The sequence below is a fragment of the Biomphalaria glabrata genome, chromosome 5 (genome assembly GCF_947242115.1).
Source record: "Biomphalaria glabrata chromosome 5, xgBioGlab47.1, whole genome shotgun sequence".
In the NCBI taxonomy this organism is placed as follows: domain Eukaryota; kingdom Metazoa; phylum Mollusca; class Gastropoda; family Planorbidae; genus Biomphalaria; species Biomphalaria glabrata.
The window spans coordinates 13,152,681-13,174,215 of record NC_074715.1 but is presented as its reverse complement, the minus strand read 5'-3'; the positions used below and the strand labels follow the sequence as shown (position 1 = coordinate 13,174,215).

The window sequence follows — 21,535 nt, the reverse complement described above, 5'->3', positions numbered from 1 at the left end:
CCGGCTATAAAATATTGAAACGGGCGGAGGAAAGGGAAGACGGTCACACTTGAGTATACTGAGTAGTGAGCAGATGGACTTGAGAGATATGTTGACAATCCTTTAACATCTTGAGATTTAATGTGTAACCTATATATCTATAAATACAGGCTATATATATTTATATAACCCTACATCTTTACTGGTATTGAAATTCTGTAGATATGTGTTGGCTAATAAAATTGTAAGCTCATTTTATCCATAAAGAGAATGTCCAGCTTTTGCTCAAAATGATGACAAAGTAATTAAGATGCACACAGGGGTAGGTGGGATTAGCTGTCTAGACCTATATATCTTATCAATCATACGTTTGTTTTGACAAGTTTCGGGCGTTCCTTCAGGAAGGAAGATTATTGCGTTCTAGCCCAAACCCTATTGTTAGAAATCATGCTGGTATTACTCCCTCAGAGCACATGAAATAAATCGGGCAGTGAGTCTCAAGGTCGCCCTGTCCCCGTACAGGGACAGACCCGTTGTCAACACGGACCAGGTCCCTCTCATATCCTTGTCCCAATAGTCCTTCATGTAAAACGCGACATATATAAAGAATGTGGTTTATTGTCTCATCATCCCCAATTCAAGGGCGACACCGTGTGTCGTAGTCATCTCGAAACCACCCGAAGTAAACACCAGTTGGGCTCGGATCTGATTTATTTCATGTGCTCTGAGGGAGTAATATCAGCATGACAAGGACGGCCTGTTCCTCACGCTTAAGTTGCCACCACCAAACCTCCCGCGGGCTTCGGACTCTAAAACATCAAGACGACAGTTCGAAGCGTATACCACATGCCCGTATTAAGTTTATTTTACTTATGAAGAAGATTTCAAGCTGTCTGGAGCTATGGAAACTTCATTAAGTTAAGTATAGACGAAAACAACGTCAACGAAGCGAGTCCAGTTAATGAAAGTCCGTTTTCTAGTCACCGTCCTTTTCAGTCAATGACCAGTCAGTGACCAGTCAATTCTTATTTTTCAATCACTGAACAAAACGACACAAAAAAAAAAATCTATTATTATTCTTTCTCTGAGAGGTGTCCAGAGTCCAGTAACTCGGACGGCGGTCATTTCTTTTCTCTCGGAACATACTTGACAAAAAAACTTTTTAGATCTTGAAATTATAGAAATTATTAAGTCATTGTCAATCAATCTCAGTCCCTTAATGGCATACTTTGACTTCCAATAGTGTTGTATATCTAGGCAGCTCAACGAAAGGGATTTGGTGGATGGGGGAACTTAGTTACGCAACGGAATATGTGTAAATAATTAAACTATCACACCATCTCTGATCGCACACAAAGTAGTTCGCCTCTGATACATAGTTCTAGTTCTTCTCGATTTTTACACTTGGGCGTTAATCTCTAGCCATAGACCTATATATATATATATTTTTTTTTTTTTATTTATATAGGTCTGTGTCTCTCGTTTTCACAACACCGTGTTTCAGCACACGAAGTGTATTGTCAATAGTGGTGCGCAAAACAATTCTATCTATCTATGGCCTCCTTCAGTCTCGAAATGAAATGAATGCCTGGGCATTAGCTGAGGTCGGAACGATGTCGCCCACACATCTGTCTCCCTCCTCTCCACGCAGCTGATGTATCCAAGGGAACGGCAGTGCCGATACAGTTTGGGGTCAGCTGCGTCGCAGGTTCTGCCAGGGTGTAACACTGGGTGCTGCAAACTGCCTTAGGGTCGCCAGCTCCTGATTTTTCCTAAGGGTTGATTCCCGAAGCCTTTCCCATGATTGGATATAGCTGCCAGGCAACAGAGGTTTGAATTCAGAGTTTTTCTTCTCCTAGGTGGGTAGCCAGCCATGGCTTACGAGCCCCTCCTGCCCGAAGCTTACTGGTTAATGCGCCAGTTACTCGCCTTTGCCCCTTTTCCAGTTAGTGAGAACAGTACCGCCGGACTCAATATCTGAGCCACATAAGCAAAACAATTACAAGTTTCATGTCTCTAAGAAATTATGTTATTCAGGCATGTAAGTTGTTATGTACTAGTTTTGTTATGTTAGTTTGGTTAAACACATATATTGTCTATTGTTTTAGCGACGGTAAAAGTAGTGACGTAGTAAGACAGACTAATGACGTAGTAGACTAGGCGACAAGAGAGCAACATGGCGTTAGTATAGAAGTGGTTTACTTTGGATGTTAGTTAGAAATAGCGACGTTTAGAAAGACTGGACGGATTTCCCAGTGATATATAAAAGTCTAGTGTTATAACAGTGAAAGTCGTTATTAAGTATATTTTTGAATTGTAATGTTCTGTGGCTAATGTGAAGTACTAATTGAGATAGAGTCAGAAGTCAGATAATATTCAGCTCACAACAAAGTATACTAAGCTACATTGCCACCTATCGGTCCTGTACTTAAACAAGAAGATGAACTCTCTCGCCATGTGTTAGTTGACTTGTAATGTTCGGTATGAAAGTTTAATCTTTTCTCCACAACTTATTCCTCTGTATATTGGTGATCTAATGCATGGCCATGTTTCTGTTTCAATCACTAGATCTGTACAGTTGGAAGAACGGTAAGGAGCGGCTGAACAGCAAAAGTTGTTGGCTGGCAAAGACCTTCCTTCAGGGAACAGTACCAGGAAGAAGAAGACGCAGAAAGAGAAAGCGATGGGAAGACAACATCAAAGAGTGGACAAGCCTGTCATTGAAAGAGATTATATTCAAGGCAAAAGACAGAGAGGAATGGAGAAAGACGTCGACAGATCTTGTGTGGTGCTTCATCGATTCAACAGACTAAGGGATAGGTAAAGGAGAAGGTACGATGAGTACTATTATGGTACCGTATGCGATTCGGACTGTCATTACGATGGTTCTGAGTTCGAATCCTACGTTCTTTCATTCTCTGCCGACCTTATCTTATCTTATCTTATCTTATGAAATACAGATGTTACTTCAAAAAACATTATTGCATCGCATGTTCCTAGGTCAATCTAGTTATGCATGTTAATCAATTCTGCCAGCTCATTGGTTTTCCTGGCTGACTCAGGCAACCCATTCCATGCTCTAATAGCACTAGGGAAGAAGGAGTACCTGTACAAGTAGGTTTGGGCTAGAGAATAATAATCTTCATTTCATGTCCGAAACTAATTACACTCAGCTCTATGATGACCTAGTTGGCTCCGGTTTTAAGACTAATTTTGAAATCTCTTGATTCCCAGAACGTCCACCCAGATGTCAAGGTGACTTGACATTTATTGGGACACTAAAGAAAGATTAAGGAGGGCGGTGCGTCTCTAAGCATCTGTTACCATTGATACGCCGTGAAGGTGAAAGTGTTATGTGTTATACCCCCGCCCCCAGAGAGTTACGAGAAAACTTAACTAGAATTTCATTATAGTGATTGGAGAAAGGGGGGTGGGTGGGATAACATGTTAAAGAAGCCGAAACTATGCTAGAAGTTCTGGTTTGTTCTATAAGCGGCTCGCACTAACGACAGCAGACATGCGCAACATACCAGTGAGCTTATCAGTGCATGAAATGGGGAAATTCGTCATAGAACATAGATGTATTTTGCTGGATTCCCAAGCTCTTAATCAAGAACCTTTGAAAATAAGTCCTAGCTTAAAGCACCTAAAACAAGTTAAATAGAAACCAAAAAAAAAACAACATACAAAATATTTTTTAAAAAAAAAAGCCTATGTTAATCAATTAGTTTGGATCAGTCATGTAATTAAATTTGTTATAGATCTAGACTAACAATAATAAATCTAGGCGTTTTTGTTTAACTCAATTTCATGCTCTTAGCTTTCTCAATGCGCCATGATCCTATTAATTGTCTGGACAGAATTTTAGTCATTGGTTAATATGCATGACTGAATGCATGACGCGTAGGACGTAATCATCTTCTTTTTTGAAGTAACGTCTGTATTACATAAGATAAGAAGATATTAACAAAAATTATCGCGTAGTTAGTGATGTGTTCACTATGGCCTGCCTTTATATTGCATGCATCTAATTAAAGACATAATGTAATCGCTTATAACGGCAAGCTATAATTAACGATCTTCCATACCATACCCTGTGACGTGGCTAGGATTTTTTTTTTTTGATGGAAGAGTTTGAACAGCTACCACACTAATGTTGGGGGGCGTGTTGGCTGAGTGTTAAAGCGCTTGGCTTATGGATCGAGGGGTCTCGGGTTTGAACCTCAGTGATGACTGAGATTTTGATATTATGGATATTTAGGACGCCCCTGAGTCCACCCAACTCTAGTGGGTACCACCGTACCTGACTTTAGTTGGGGGAGAGTAAATATAGATCGTGACGTCTGAAAGGGCTACTCTACTTTTTTTTTTACTTTACACCATCTTTGTGTTCAATTTGAAAGTGTTGGTCTCCCTTGGTGTGAACTCTTTAATGTAATCCATACATTCTTCTGCGTTATTTGAAGATGAAAGGAAATAACGAACTATGAACTAAGCCTACACAATATGACCTTATGAACTTATGACCAAGATCATGGTTTCAACCTAGACATCAGACATTCTATTTTTTAAAATCCCAGCGCGTTCCTTTATTTACTGTGTAGGATTACATTGGTCAAAACTCGCTAACTGTTATTACACACCCAGTCGATGTTGGTTGGAAGGTCTTAATATATTTCTAGATCTTATATTCATCAAGAAAATGTCTGTTTATGAGTCAGCATGAAGCTTGGAAACCTGTTCACAAAGTTGGTGTCTAGAAACAGCACTGCTCGTTTACTGGACCGTAAAGGATTAATGAAAATAAGCTAAATAAACATTTAAAAAAAAAAAAACTGTGCAGTCTTTCTTTTTTTCAGTAGAAGTTTACATTGCCAAATACACATAAAACAAAACCATAAGTTCCATGTTTTCACAACATTCGTGAGCAAGAAAAAAGCGGAAAGTTCTGAATAAAATCGGATGAATCTTTTCAAACTAATGAGGAACATAAATCTGTGTTTTTTAAAGGTGGAAAACGATTTAAATAATTAGTAAGCAACTCAAGTCAGGATTCCATCTAGTCTGCTTACGTGTCGTTACTTCCCTTTTTTTAATAGAAAGTATGAATATATATTTCTTTATTTTTTTTGCTAGATTGAAAAAAAATAACATAAAAAAGTTGTTTTTTTTATTAATTCCTTCTTCGTGACGCTGATGGTGGTCTATAATTACTCATTATATTTATTTCTTGTCATTCTTGAATATTGCAAAGAGTCTCTCCAGTGAAATTGCACAAACAAATTCCTTTTAGTACATTCCAGCTAATTTCTACATAAGCCCGTACGCAAACAGCACATTAACGTCCAACTACTTATTATAGGCCTACTCTTTACTGAACATAGGAAGCATATAGGTTTTAGTATAGCTGAAAATACATTTGAATATATTTGAATAATTATAACGGTCATTGTGTGGCCAGTTTGCTAAAGATAAACCAATAGTTAGATACAGATCTCCCAAAGATATACATCAACTGTCAAATTGCTAGGAAAATTGTTGTATCTGTTTTTGAAATCCTTATCCACTGTAACAACATTTGTGCCAGATGTAACAACATGCACGATGTTACGATGTGTTGTTATGCCGGGGATTTTACTTGAATTCAATAGTTAACTAAATTGACGATCTAGACTCACAAATTAACGATTCTTTGATAAAACAAAACTCTGGAACTTTATTTAAATACAACGTAAGTACAGTTTATGTACAAATTACAAATCAATGAGCATATTACAAAGGCTTTTCAAACAGAGCTCCTAGAAACGTGACTAGCTACAAGAACATTATTTTATCGACTGACTTTTACTTTCTTACTACCGCCAATTCTCTGGCGCTAACTCCTTTCAAAAATGTCTTTGTTTAAATTCAAATCAACCAATAGATTTCAAACATACTAATTACGCCCCTTGGGTAAATCCTGACTTGGATGTCAAGTGTCTAAATTTGAGGATTAAATCCCGAGACTCATGTCGAGGGCTTATATTACTTTCAAAAGTGAAATGTACAAACAATTCTATAATGTAATCTGTGACATATTACCCCCCTCTCCATTTAGCATTTGTATGGTAATAGAAATGCTCATATGTATACATAAAATACCATACATGAAACTATAGAAAAATGGTTGAGGTAACATATGACAAAATAAAGTCAACTTGGAGATAATAACAATAATAAAAAAAAAATGTAAATGCAGTGAATAAAATTATTGATGACTTTGAATACCTGTCTCACTATTCAAGTGGTTATGAAAATGAGACAATGCTTGTCATGAACAATATCAAAAGTTGTACAAGGCATAATACTTGGATAAATTAAATATTGAATTGAATAGGTTACTTCTCTTCATGGTGCTTCATGATAATATTAAAATATGACATTATAACTCATTTGGTTAGTACTAATGTGAAAATGTGTACATGGAAAAATATATTGCATATGAAAAATTGACATAGAAAAAATAATTGTGATAGTACATGACAATCTTCTGAGAAAATAATACTCAATGTGATCAATCTTCTGAATAATAATACTCAATGTGATATAAATCTCAACATGAAAAATTCCAATTGTCTGTCATGTATCTGTACTATCATAATAGGATATATGCAATAATAATATACCTGAAATAAAATGCACATGATTTAAAAATTAAGATGTCTGATGCACGTCATATGCAAAGATGCTGAAACATAATAAACAAAGTATCTTGAATGAGTGACTTTCCTCAGTGGGTTGCTTGGTGCTGAAATAAATACAACATCTGATATAGAACTCCTGTGGAAAAAATGAGTAGACAAATTAATTGATTAAGTACAACTGAATACTGTTCTTCCTTGACGAGTATGAATGATAGTGGATCAAGTGGCACTAAATATGCTATAGTACATGTATAAAATATAAGTGTGAAGTTCAGAACCCTTCTGAGTTGCCGTCATAAATGTGTGTACGCGTTTTCTAAACTTGAAGAAAAGGTTTTTCAGTTTATGAAGCTGTTGTCTCCATGTCATAATGATCTCACAGATAATGTCTGATTGAACCGCGTTTGAGTTTGGTGAAAATAAGAACTGTCCGAAACCAAAACTCAATTTTCTGGTTGATGAACTTTGACGCTGTAGAACAATGGTAGCAGAATGCTTTGCATTAGAATGTTCAATAGAGCAATGACTGAACATGTTTGAGTTCAATCGGTCAATACAGCAATGTTGAAGAAGTTCATTTGTTCCTTTCTGAAGAAAAGTTGCCCCTTGAGTAGAAGGAGGATGAAACTTGGTGTTGTCAATGTTGTTGCTCTCTGAGTTTTTTTCAAATTGCAGTGGAAATGTTTCAGAAACACTGGTAAAGAAATCTGCATGGTCTGTAAACACTTTAATGTTCTTCACTGTTTGTAGTGCTATGTCATTCAGAGTGATGACCTTGGGAATGTCAATTTGATTTGATGTCGGTAATGAAACATCTATCTCAGGAATGGGTGTTGATGATGTTTCTTCTTCCTCAGGAATAGTTGCTAAAATTGGACAAAATTCAACTTCCGCTTTGATGTCTTCATCATCTGTTTCATGGTAATGTTCAAACATATGAACATGAAATACTCTGGTAACCTTGTTGACATTGATTTCATAAAGCAGGTTGGAAATCTTTCTGGTGATGGTAAATGGACCTTGCCATTTGTAGAATAGCTTGTTACTCCAATCTGGTAACAGTAAATTGACTTGATCTCCTTGAGCAAAATATCTTGATTTCATGTGTTCATGTAATATTCTTTGACTTTCAATGTTCTTGGATGTAATGGCTTCTTGAGTTGACTCACATTCTTTCAAATGAGGAATACTTGTATGAGCGTTAGAGTCAAGTTGCATAGTTTTTCTTTTGTCTGGTATAGCCAAAGTTGATTGAATATAAGTATCTGCTTCTGGTTCTGGTTCATGAGACTTGTCTTGATTGTAGCAGAAATGTTCAATGCATATCATAGTATTTGATGCAGATGTAGTCTTATTCAAGTCTTGATGTATGAAGTCATCATCAGAGGTTAGGGATGGGAAAGTACTTGGTAGGGATGGAGATGTAGAACTAGTAGCAGGTAGGGATGGACATGTAGTAACAGGTAGGGGTGGACATGTAGTAGGCAGTGATGTCCCTGTAGATTTGCTTGAGTCATGATGCATAGATTCATTGTTGTCAATTCTGGCTTTGTAGTCTGGTTCATTCTTTGTTTTAGTTATGTTGCTTTTCTTTTGAGTTTGTTTCTTCTCACAATAATCATGTTGACAATGTGAACAATTATTAATGTATTTCTTGACATCTTTGGTCAAGCTAGGCCAATAATATTCTTTGGCAATTCTCTTCTTGGTACTTGTTACACTCATATGTATGGTGTCATAAAATTCATGCTTTGCTTTAATAACTTGTTTTCTGTACTTCTTTGGTACATATATTTGTTCAATGACATTGTACTTGTGGAAAGTATACTTCTTGAGAAATCCATCTTCGAGATATGCTGTACGCTTTCCTAATTGAACTTTCTGGTATATTCTTGTTAATGTTGCATCATTCTTTTGTTCAGCTTTGAATTCGGTATTTTTCAATTCTAATAATTCTCGTTTTAGTTCTTCTTGCCGTCTTCTGTCGTTTTCTCTGTCGAACTCAGCTAATTTATTATCAAACCATCTTTCTCGTTCATGTGAAGGAATGTTGAGTTTTTCTGCTAAAGCTATGGCTTCACCTATTATGTCTGTTGTTGAAGTCATGTTACAATGTACTTTTGCTTGATATTCTTTTTCTTCCTGTCGATGAACCCATTCTTCTGGTTTAGGTACTTGTTTTTCTTTAGCTATGTCAAATAATTCTAACCATCTTTGTGTTCTTGTCTTTGGAGACATGTTGAAAAATATACCAACTTGGAGTGTAGAATTATAGTAATGTTTTGAATATAACAAATCAATGTTAGTTATGCCGTAACTGGCTATGAAGTATAACTTTGTTTTACAGTAGAAGTACTACTGGAGTCGTTGTGTTCTAGAGCTGGAAGCCATATTTAATTTTTTTTTGTTAGTTTCTTGTATTGGAGCAAAATGTTCAATATCTGGATTTTGGCTTTATCTCAGATATAATAATAATATAGATCTAGTGACAAAGTTCTTGAAGCCTCAATTTGCTAATAAATTCTTGACAGTAGACCTGTAGTTACTGGAGTCGTATGATTGATATATAGATCTATTGAGCCGATGTACTTTTTACTGGTTTAACAGTTGGTTAAATCTGGTCTTCTTTATAACGCCAGTTATTTGATTTACTGGTCTTTTTTATACTGCCAGTTATTTGCTTTACTGGTCTTTTATATTGCCAGTTATTTGCTTTACTGGTCTTTTTATAATGCCAGTTATTTACTTTACTGGTCTTTTTTATAATGCCAGTTATTATGTATATTGGTCTTATTCCTTTTGCCAATTACATATAATAATAGATTTCGTGAGTTAGACGTAACTCTAACGAAAATCTTTATAAAAGAATTATCGATAACCAACTGACCTGTTAAACACAGAAATTCTGTCCTCCGTTAAATAAGAATGAAGTTCCTTTGAAGAGTTTTAGAAATTGGTCCTAGATCTTGAATAAATTTCGTTAAAAGTTGTCCGTGAACTTTTATTAGTCGGAGAGTGCCAATGTAACAACATTTGTGCCAGATGTAACAACATGCACGATGTTACGATGTGTTGTTATGCCGGGGATTTTACTTGAATTCAATAGTTAACTAAATTGACGATCTAGACTCACAAATTAACGATTCTTTGATAAAACAAAACTCTGGAACTTTATTTAAATACAACGTAAGTACAGTTTATGTACAAATTACAAATCAATGAGCATATTACAAAGGCTTTTCAAACAGAGCTCCTAGAAACGTGACTAGCTACAAGAACATTATTTTATCGACTGACTTTTACTTTCTTACTACCGCCAATTCTCTGGCGCTAACTCCTTTCAAAAATGTCTTTGTTTAAATTCAAATCAACCAATAGATTTCAAACATACTAATTACGCCCCTTGGGTAAATCCTGACTTGGATGTCAAGTGTCTAAATTTGAGGATTAAATCCCGAGACTCATGTCGAGGGCTTATATTACTTTCAAAAGTGAAATGTACAAACAATTCTATAATGTAATCTGTGACATCCACATACTGCCACATAGTTTACGTTACCCATGAAAACTAAAGAGTTTGCAAGCTTATAGGAGGAATTGTAATAATAAAAAGTGTTCTTTATTAACAGATGCGCTGGTATCAGGGGAAAAAACATAATCAATGTTACAATAGATTTTAAATTAAATGGTGGTTAACATTCCATTGTTGATACGGTTTGCATTGAGTAGTAGCCACAGGTAGTAAGTTTAACTTGACCTTGCAGGCGTATTCATTTAACTTATAACAGAAACTTGAATAAAGTTCAAAAACTATTTCCACACAAATTAAACTTGCCTATATATAACAGGATATATATTATTTTAGATTACAATGTAGACAAATATGAAAGTCAAATTAAAGTACATGATGTCAAGTGATTTAGACCATGTAGATCTACTTCAAGTCTTTTCAAAGGAACAACTTTCGCCTTGCAATAGACACACAGACACGTGATTCTTTCTTCCCGTCACCATTTGCGTTCATCTTTTTGTATCCATTCATCTGCGATAATCCTGCTCAAAAAAAGCACCAGACAGTAGACACACACACACACCGTAACACTCAATAAGGGACTGTAACTCACTGGAAGATAATTACTTTACACAATGGATATTATGGTTCTATCGAAATTTGTGAAGATTTGCTAACATTAGGAAGATTATTAATGGACCTCATTCACCAATCGTAAACAAACAACATTTTGCCACGTGATTCTCTATCTCTTCTATACAAATTACGATCTAATTTTAATAGACAATGGCTATCACGTGACAGTTTTTTCCCCGTTGTTTTATCAATATTATCACGTGACTAAAGTTGTTTGTTTACGATTGGTGAATGAGATCCATTACAGAGTTGTTGTTTTTTTTCTGGTTTGGAGAAAACAATGACTTTAGACTTGTCATAGATGAATCTCTAATTCTAATCTCTAGATCAGTGTTTCCCAAATTGTGTTCCGCTGAACCCTTGAGTTCCTCGGGGCTTGAACGGGTGTTCCACGAACTACTGGAATAATTAACTAGTAGGCCGCCACGTGAATTAACCTCGCTAAAAAAATAAGCAAAGTGTTCCGCTAAATACTCAGAATGTGCGAGTGGTCCGTTAAAGGAAAAAAATTGAGAAACACTGCTCTAAATAGTTCAGTGAATCCAGGTAATGCTCAATGAAATAAAAATAGTTTATTGGTTAACGTTAAATCACGTGACTACGAAAATGAGACATTCCTGCTTCACAAATTTATCGTGAAGTCTTTTCCACCAATCTCATTTCAAAGTGTGCGCGACTTTACAACACTGCATTCTGGGAAAGTCTGGCTCAGCACCAGACGATAGATCAATGCAATATTGTAGCCCACTGAGTGATATAAACACATTAACAAAAGCCACACCGACTCACTCAGACTGCATATAATCTACCTACGACATGCCCTTTGTTAGGTAGGTGCTAGCGAGAGAAAGAGGGAGAGAACTGAGAACATGTTTCGATGCGCTAGTTGGCGATGTGAACTATGTTTGCTTCACTTACATATCGTCTGTTTGATTGATGTCAGGGTGACATTTGAATGCTTCTGAAGAAAGGATAATGTTTGCCAGAAACATTAAATATGACATTTCAATTTATATTTAGTGTTCAAGAGAAAATTGCTGAGATTTTTTTTTTCATGACAGAAAATGATAATTGTTCCTTATCTTTAACTGAAAAAAAAATCTAATTTAACTGAAAACTTGGTTATGAGTTATGATCATAGGCATAAATAAATATAGACTAGAAAAAGGAAATAACTTCATGTAACGTGAAAACATGTAAATCTATTGTTGTCGGATTTCCGAATTCTGAAAAGTGGCATGATCTTCAGTCTTAGAGACTAAACAAAACTACACTGCTGTATAATAAGGTACACAAAATTGCAAGTCACAAATTTTCGTTTCATAAAACTCTTTTATCGGCCAGTCTATATTTATTTATGTCTATGGTTATGATATAATTTCCTTCTTCTTACAGAAAATTGACATTCGTGTTTTTTTAATCTTCTTCATCTTTAAAACAACAAGATTTTACATTTGATTTTGTATTGCTATAAATAACATCGCGTGAGGTGTCGGCGCGTCATGTAACAAGGAATGGGCGTTCCAGCTCACACAAATTGCTATAAACCTTTTCTGATTAGTAAGTCTTAATATCAATATTTTCTTTGATCAACCTTTCAATCTGGGTAATTTGAAGCAAAATCACAAGGCCAATTTTCGATTATTAAAAAAAAAATCATATATGGCTTAGTGGTTAAGCAATTGGCTTCCATTCGGACAGTAGCAGCCAAAATCACCAGCAATGGTTTAAACATTTGGACAGTAGCAGCTAAAGTCACCAGCAATAGTTTAGCCATTTGAACATTAGCAGCTAAAGTCACCAGCAATAGTTTAGCCATTTGAACATTAGCAGCTAAAGTCACCAGCAATAGTTTAGCCTTTTGAACATTAGCAGCAAAAGTCTTCAAAGTCACCAGCAATAGTTTAGCTATTTGAACATTAGCAGCCCAAGTCTTCAAAGTCACCAGCAATAGTTTAGCTATTTGAACATTAGCAGCCCAAGTCTTCAATGTCATCAGCAATAGTTTAGCTATTTGAACATTAGCAGCCCAAGTCTTCAAAGTCACCAGCAATAGTTTAGCTATTTGAACATTAGCAGCCCAAGTCTTCAAAGTCACCAGCAATAGTTTAGCTATTTGAACATTAGCAGCCCAAGTCTTCAAAGTCACCAGCCATAGTTTAGCTATTTGAACATTATCAGCCCAAGTCTTCAAATTCACCAGCAATAGTTTAGCTATTTGAACATTAGCAGCCCAAGTCTTCAAAATCACCAGCAATAGTTTAGCTATTTGAACATTAGCAGCCCAAGTCTTCAAAGTCACCAGCAATAGTTTAGCTATTTGAACATTAGCAGCCCAAGTCTTCAAAGTCATCAGCAATAGTTTAGCTATTTGAACATTAGCAGCCCAAGTCTTCAAAGTCACCAGCAATAGTTTAGCTATTTGAACATTAGCAGCCCAAGTCTTCAAAATCACCAGCAATAGTTTAGCTATTTGAACATTAGCAGCCCAAGTCTTCAAAGTCACCAGCCATAGTTTAGCTATTTGAACATTAGCAGCCCAAGTCTTCAAAGTCACCAGCAATAGTTTAGCTATTTGAACATTAGCAGCCCAAGTCTTCAAAATCACCAGCAATAGTTTAGCTATTTGAACATTAGCAGCCCAAGTCTTCAAAGTCACCAGCAATAGTTTAGCTATTTGAACATTATCAGCCCAAGTCTTCAAAGTCACCAGCAATAGTTTAGCTATTTGAACATTAGCAGCCCAAGTCTTCAAAGTCACCAGCAATAGTTTAGCTATTTGAACATTAGCAGCCCAAGTCTTCAAAGTCACCAGCAATAGTTTAGTTATTTGAACATTAGCAGCCCAAGTCTTCAAAGTCACCAGCAATAGTTTAGCCTTTTGAACATTAGCAGCCCAAGTCTTCAAAGTCACCAGCAATAGTTTAGCTATTTGAACATTAGCAGCCCAAGTCTTCAATGTCATCAGCAATAGTTTAGCTATTTGAACATTAGCAGCCCAAGTCTTCAAAGTCACCAGCAATAGTTTAGCTATTTGAACATTAGCAGCCCAAGTCTTCAAAGTCACCAGCAATAGTTTAGCTATTTGAACATTAGCAGCCCAAGTCTTCAAAATCACCAGCAATAGTTTAGCTATTTGAACATTAGCAGCCCAAGTCTTCAAGTCACCAGCAATAGTTTAGCTATTTGAACATTAGCAGCCCAAGTCTTCAAAGTCACCAGCAATAGTTTAGCTATTTGAACATTAGCAGCACAAGTCTTCAAAGTCACCAGCAATAGTTTAGCTATTTGAACATTAGCAGCCCAAGTCTTCAAAATCACCAGCAATAGTTCAGCTATTTGAACATTAGCAGCCCAAGTCTTCAAAGTCACCAGCAATAGTTTAGCTATTTGAACATTAGCAGCCCAAGTCTTCAAAGTCACCAGCAATAGTTTAGCTATTTGAACATTAGCAGCCCAAGTCTTCAAAGTCACCAGCAATAGTTTAGCTATTTGAACATTAGCAGCCCAAGTCTTCAAAGTCACCAGCAATAGTTTAGCTATTTGAACATTAGCAGCCCAAGTCTTCAAAGTCACCAGCAATAGTTTAGCTATTTGAACATTAGCAGCCCAAGTCTTCAAAGTCACCAGCAATAGTTTAGCTATTTGAACATTAGCAGCACAAGTCTTCAAAGTCACCAGCAATAGTTTAGTTATTTGAACATTAGCAGCCCAAGTCTTCAAAGTCACCAGCAATAGTTTAGCCTTTTGAACATTAGCAGCCCAAGTCTTCAAAGTCACCAGCAATAGTTTAGCTATTTGAACATTAGCAGCCCAAGTCTTCAATGTCATCAGCAATAGTTTAGCTATTTGAACATTAGCAGCCCAAGTCTTCAAAGTCACCAGCAATAGTTTAGCTATTTGAACATTAGCAGCCCAAGTCTTCAAAGTCACCAGCAATAGTTTAGCTATTTGAACATTAGCAGCCCAAGTCTTCAAAATCACCAGCAATAGTTTAGCTATTTGAACATTAGCAGCCCAAGTCTTCAAGTCACCAGCAATAGTTTAGCTATTTGAACATTAGCAGCCCAAGTCTTCAAAGTCACCAGCAATAGTTTAGCTATTTGAACATTAGCAGCACAAGTCTTCAAAGTCACCAGCAATAGTTCAGCTATTTGAACATTAGCAGCCCAAGTCTTCAAAGTCACCAGCAATAGTTTAGCTATTTGAACATTAGCAGCCCAAGTCTTCAAAGTCACCAGCAATAGTTTAGCTATTTGAACATTAGCAGCACAAGTCTTCAAAGTCACCAGCAATAGTTCAGCTATTTGAACATTAGCAGCCCAAGTCTTCAAAGTCACCAGCAATAGTTTAGCTATTTGAACATTAGCAGCCCAAGTCTTCAAAGTCACCAGCAATAGTTTAGCTATTTGAACATTAGCAGCCCAAGTCTTCAAAGTCACCAGCAATAGTTTAGCTATTTGAACATTAGCAGCCCAAGTCTTCAAAGTCACCAGCAATAGTTTAGCTATTTGAACATTAGCAGCACAAGTCTTCAAAGTCACCAGCAATAGTTTAGTTATTTGAACATTAGCAGCCCAAGTCTTCAAAGTCACCAGCAATAGTTTAGCCTTTTGAACATTAGCAGCCCAAGTCTTCAAAGTCACCAGCAATAGTTTAGCTATTTGAACATTAGCAGCCCAAGTCTTCAATGTCATCAGCAATAGTTTAGCTATTTGAACATTAGCAGCCCAAGTCTTCAAAGTCACCAGCAATAGTTTAGCTATTTGAACATTAGCAGCCCAAGTCTTCAAAGTCACCAGCAATAGTTTAGCTATTTGAACATTAGCAGCCCAAGTCTTCAAAATCACCAGCAATAGTTTAGCTATTTGAACATTAGCAGCCCAAGTCTTCAAGTCACCAGCAATAGTTTAGCTATTTGAACATTAGCAGCCCAAGTCTTCAAAGTCACCAGCAATAGTTTAGCTATTTGAACATTAGCAGCCCAAGTCTTCAATGTCATCAGCAATAGTTTAGCTATTTGAACATTAGCAGCCCAAGTCTTCAAAGTCACCAGCAATAGTTTAGCTATTTGAACATTAGCAGCCCAAGTCTTCAAAGTCACCAGCAATAGTTTAGCTATTTGAACATTAGCAGCCCAAGTCTTCAAAATCACCAGCAATAGTTTAGCTATTTGAACATTAGCAGCCCAAGTCTTCAAGTCACCAGCAATAGTTTAGCTATTTGAACATTAGCAGCCCAAGTCTTCAAAGTCACCAGCAATAGTTTAGCTATTTGAACATTAGCAGCACAAGTCTTCAAAGTCACCAGCAATAGTTTAGCTATTTGAACATTAGCAGCCCAAGTCTTCAAAGTCACCAGCAATAGTTTAGCTATTTGAACATTAGCAGCCCAAGTCTTCAAAGTCACCAGCAATAGTTTTCCCCCTTTGGACAACTACTGCCCCTCCCAATGTCCAAATCTATCTCTTCAAACTAGAACCGCTTGGGCAAATTTTCACTTTGAATTGTTACTTCAAATAGGGTCAAGCACTTCTGAGGTGGATCAGGACATTCCCCCAGTGCCGAGGTTTCTTGAAGTTGACAACGCAACGAGGAAGACAAGAATGTCTGTAATTTAAAGAGAGACTTGCCCTTGCTATTGTGCTAATAAGTGTCTGGGTCAGACGAACCGTCTGCTACAGCTAAAGGACATGTTTCGTCCTGTGATAACCGATACGAATGTTATTCTACTGTCCCATGTAAAACTAGAGCATACTTCAATGTCTACCGATGAATCAACCCCGCCCTCCGCCTTCCTTTACATTCCGGAAGTTGGTTCTCATAAAGAATCCATTCATACAAACGTACAACCGGAACATTAATAGCGATCTATTTTACAAAGCTTTTACAAAACTCACTCTATCTGTCTGTCTATATGTGTGTTTGTCTGTCTGGCCATAAGCTTGTACACGTTATTTCTCCGACACACAATCTCAGATCAAGCTGAAATTTTGCACAAATATTTCTTTTACATTAACCAATTAGTTAATTAACTATTGGTAATAAAATTCTTCTTTGTTTAATCTCAAACAAGGGAAAGAAATAGTACTTGACTGAAGTGGTGGTATAAGCTGAATTAGTTCCCTTTATATTAGGCTTAATGAAGAGAAGACTGAGAGGGCTTTAGCCCACAAGTTCGAATTCAGGTCGTTCTCTTTTCTTCTTTTAAAAATACATTTGAAAAGCGATCACCCAGATACTCCGTTCTTTCTCCCCCCTCCCAGTTTTCCAGCTGGTCCTGACAAGTGATATGATCATAGCGTGTTGAGAACGCTAAAAGCATGACATTGCGCCTAAACAAAAACAATTGGTAAAAAATTATTTCTAATCGCACAGATTTATTATTGTTAGTCTAGATCTATTACAAATTTAATTACACGACTGATCCAAACTAATTGATACATTTAATATAAGCTTTGTTGTTGGTGTTCTTTAAGTTTTTTTTTGTTTTTTTTGTATTTTGCTAGTTAGATACTGGCACAGTGGTCAAGCGATAAAACCCCTGATTGCAGATCTATTATAACAAAAAAAAAGGAGATCCGGGTGGACGCTCGATATCTCGGACATTTTTTGTAAGATTGTTCTTCATATACTCTCTATTTATATTAAACGTCACTGTTGATCATTGAAACTTTGTAATTGAACATTTTCATGTTCCATGGTAGATCTCTATACGGAAATTGTCATTTTTTAGACAATGTATTACTTCTGATTCATGTTGCAGTGTACAATACTAAGATCCTTGCACGAACGGGTCTTCACAGCATCTTCACAGGCTTCCGACAACGCCGCCAGCGCTGGCTCGGACATGCTTGCCGGATGGAGGTCGCATCCCGAAATTCATTATCTACAAGCAACTCGCGTCTGGCTCTAGAAAAACTGGTCGCCCCCACCTCAGTTACGTGGATGTAATAAAACGGGACCTCAAAACAGTGAACATTGAAACTGATCATTGGGAAGACATAGCCCTAGACCGCACTAGATTGGGAGAGACGGTGACCAGAAAGCTATAAACAGCGAAAAAACATGGGCCTCAGCTTTGGAAGAAAAGTGAGCCATACGAAAAATGACCGGCTCCCCTACCACCACAGCGAAAGCCACCTTAACCTGCGATATATGTCGACGGGAGTGTCTCTCCAAAATGGAGCTCCTCAGCCACATGAAAAAGTGTTCGAGATGAACAGGAGGTTTATAGGAGCGCGGACTGCACCAGGTGATACCCTTCATGAGATGACACCAAAGCTGCAAAACAAAAAACTTTTTTTTCCCCAAAAGCAGACATTTAAAAAAGAATGACATTGGGCTAACAATAACGATAGCTTTTAAGGGGAAAATTTTGTTCTGGGAAGGTTTTGCTGGTGGTGACACCAGTAGCTTGCCGCACCGGCTGACACCAACCTTAGCGACTCTTCTGCTCTGTTGTAGTATTAACAGGATCTGTGAAATTCCTAAAGTGAAACCACTGAATGGAATCTTCTTAAGGGAAGTCCCATCTGCGGTAGTACAGGGGCGGCGTTGATAGATTCGGAAGAAGGAAACAAAAATGTTGTCATCGCTACAAGGGAAGGGGGCAGTAGAATGAGCTATAACAGTATAAGATTTACTCTTAAGATAAAAGAAAAGGTTTATAACAATTTGTGTGAGCTGGAACGCCCATACCTCATCACATGACGCGCCGACACCTCGCGCGATGTTATTAATAGCATTATGGCGTAGGCTACAAGATAATAACGGGGTTAAACGGGGCGCTAGAAACGATTTTACGTAAAGGCGGCTCTGGGTTGGCCGACAATTGTAAAGAAAGAGTAATTTAAAGGTCAGAGGTCAATGACCACTTAGCGCAAAGCCTTTCAGAAATGTTATTTTCTTAAAAGAAACTTGGAGCAGACCCATCCTACCAGACAGGGTGTACTCTTATTACTGATATAGGCCAGTGACATATCTTGATCTTCAAATAAGTAAGTTTACAGCGAGTGGACGTAAACAATGAGAGGCAGGGGAAAGTGTGTCTGTCCGGTCACGTGGGTGTAGATTCTAGCCTAGATTTCATTAAATGTAGATGATCCTATAACTACAATGGAGCCAATAGAAGTTTAGGCTTATTGCCATGTCAGGGGATTGCCTGATTATCCAAATCTCACTGTCAAAATATTCTCAGATTGCATTTTTTATGAAATAGGTGTTATCATCGTAAAAAAAAAAAAAAGTTTACAGTCGATGTTTCTCCATTGAGTCACAGACTATAAACTATATTAGAGTCCATGTCCACACAAAACCAAGATCACCCCATGTATCCGCTCCTCGTGTTTGCATCTTATGTTTATGAATTATGTTTATGAGATTTTATAAGACTAATACAATTCAGAAGCACATAGTTTGTCAAAGTTTAACAACGAAATCTTTTATTTTTCAACTCTTTCTCATAAGCAAAGCTATATAACTGATATAATTTATTGGGAAGAAAAATAAAATTGGCTCCTATGAAGGCCTATCTCCTTTGTAGGCATATTTCCTATGCATAAAATGAAACTGTTGGCAGCTAATTGAGGCTAACAAAAATGTACCCACATAGTTATAAGTAGAGATTCCCTATAAATGTGAGGAAAGAAACATATGTCAAAAGTGTCTTACTCAATGTGTATACCTATTATTATTATTATTTTAATAGTAAGAACTAGTACTGACTCTCTCGACTGTGCACTTCAGCTATTGCGCTAGAATCTAATAATTTTACATTTAGAAACATAGTCAACAAGTTCTACTGTTCTAGATCTACATTGATCTATATATAACGTAAAAACAGCTGACTATCTCAACAAGTTGTCTGTTCTTTAGTAAACACAGTTCTGGGCCTTTGTTGTCAGACATACATAGATAACTAGATCTATTTCTACTTACAGCAGGGTCGTATCTCCGGGTATATTCTGTGGTATAGTCTCCGAGTTGATAAACATGCACCGCACATGGTTTCTAGAACAAAAGCACCGCTCCGGGCACGCACCGATAAATTGGAGCAGTGTGCACCCCAGCCATAGAGAAATAAAGATGTACTGTTTATACTCCATGTTTCCCTGCTACGACAAGGGGAGCAACTCTCCAGTCATGACAAGACCTGGGACTAGATTCTCTGCTCTTTCCACAGCACTGAATGAAAGAAGGGGGTTAAAAAAAAAAGGGAGAAAACTTTCCCTACGCAGCGAAACAACTTGACTATCAGAGCAGACGGCTTCTTCTTTGTTCGCACTACTGGCTGAGCCAGTAGGTAAACCCATACCGCAGACCGTGCCGCACCTCTAGAATTACGCAACGTCTTCAGTCCGGGCACCGACTGTGGAGTAATCTGAGCTGTTTGATACGAACTGATTACTTACAAGGCTGCAGACGATATTTAAAAATATAGATCTTGTTTTTATGTAACTATATTTTGTTTGATAGATATGTGCAATTCGCCCGGTGCTGTTAGATCTATGAACTCTAAATTGAAAAAGTAGTTTTAATCTCTTTGACCAAACAGCTCACTGCGTTGTCATCATTTTGAAAATGGACTAGATTTAGCTCTAGAAAATAATAACAGTATCGGGGAGTAACAGCCAAGTTTAAAAAGTAAAGTAGCAATAATACAAACAACACTGAACAAAAACTTAGAAAAAAACACAACATTAAAAAAAAAATACTCAGAAAGACACAAAGATAGGGCCTATATCTTTTTCCTTATGCTAGGACAAATTTGTACAGCAACCCTTTCGCCCCTATTACCATTAAAGTATGTAACGGGTTGTCTAAATCAGCCAGGAAAACCATTGACTTTTCTAGAGTTTTAAAATCTCTAATTAACATCAACATGCACGAATTAATTAGCACATGAATACTCACGAATAAGACGTAATTATCTCCCTTTTTAAAAGGAGCGTCTGCAATTTATAAGATAAAATAAAAGCAGTCGTGATTGAAGGACGCCACAGTTTGTTAGGAACTATTGTGTCAAATAACGGTAGGCCCTATATACATGGTGGTACAACACTTTGTTCACACACACGAAATATTCCAGGCGCCTGCCCTATTTTATCAGGCCCAAATTTAGAGGTCTTCAAAGATTTCATCAATGCAGGGCCTCCAGCTTGAGAGGGCCTTGGGATATTTGTTTTTTTACCAAGACATACAGTAAAATGATATAGGACCTTAAGAAGCCTACATTGACAATTTGCATAGGGCCTCACTATTTCAAAGTCCGCTCTAGTTAAATGCTCGCTGTTAATCTGTTAATCCTGATTACTGACCTGATAAACCCAGACGGTGAAAATAATCTAGCTTAAATTACCCCCCCCCCTTTTTTTTCCCCCAAAGAACAGATGTTTGTAAAATGTTTTACATGTTTTGTATGTTCGGAATTGAAGATAATCTACCCCCTTGTCCAAACCTCCCGCATGACGACGGGGGGTGGCAGTGGGCAGGGTTTGAACCCGGGACCATCGAGACGATCGAACGACAGTCCAGAGCGCATACCACACGACCTGGCAGCCATCCACCTGAAGCACTTGTTAACTTGAATTCCCTATCAAAGGAAGTGATGCATGAAAGAAACACTCGTTGGCGGTACGGTTAACGGTTCCACGGCTAATTGTTCCCAACAAATGGTTCACCCGACGACAATCGGTTCATCAGACAAATGGTTCACCCTGCGACAA

The 21,535-nt window shown here is 37.3% G+C and overlaps 1 protein-coding gene across 1 annotated transcript in view; it reads right to left on the bottom strand.

Moving 5' to 3' along the window:
* Window positions 1-20,061, bottom strand: part of LOC106075204 (peroxidasin homolog) — a 51,718-nt gene extending 31,657 nt beyond the window's left edge. Inside the window, exon 1 of the mRNA XM_056031059.1 lies at window positions 19,749-20,061. Within this exon, the coding sequence (XP_055887034.1) occupies window positions 19,749-19,915 (167 nt within the window). The 5' untranslated portion in view covers window positions 19,916-20,061. The remainder of the gene's footprint in view (window positions 1-19,748) is intronic.
* Between the last annotated feature and the right edge of the window lie 1,474 nt (window positions 20,062-21,535).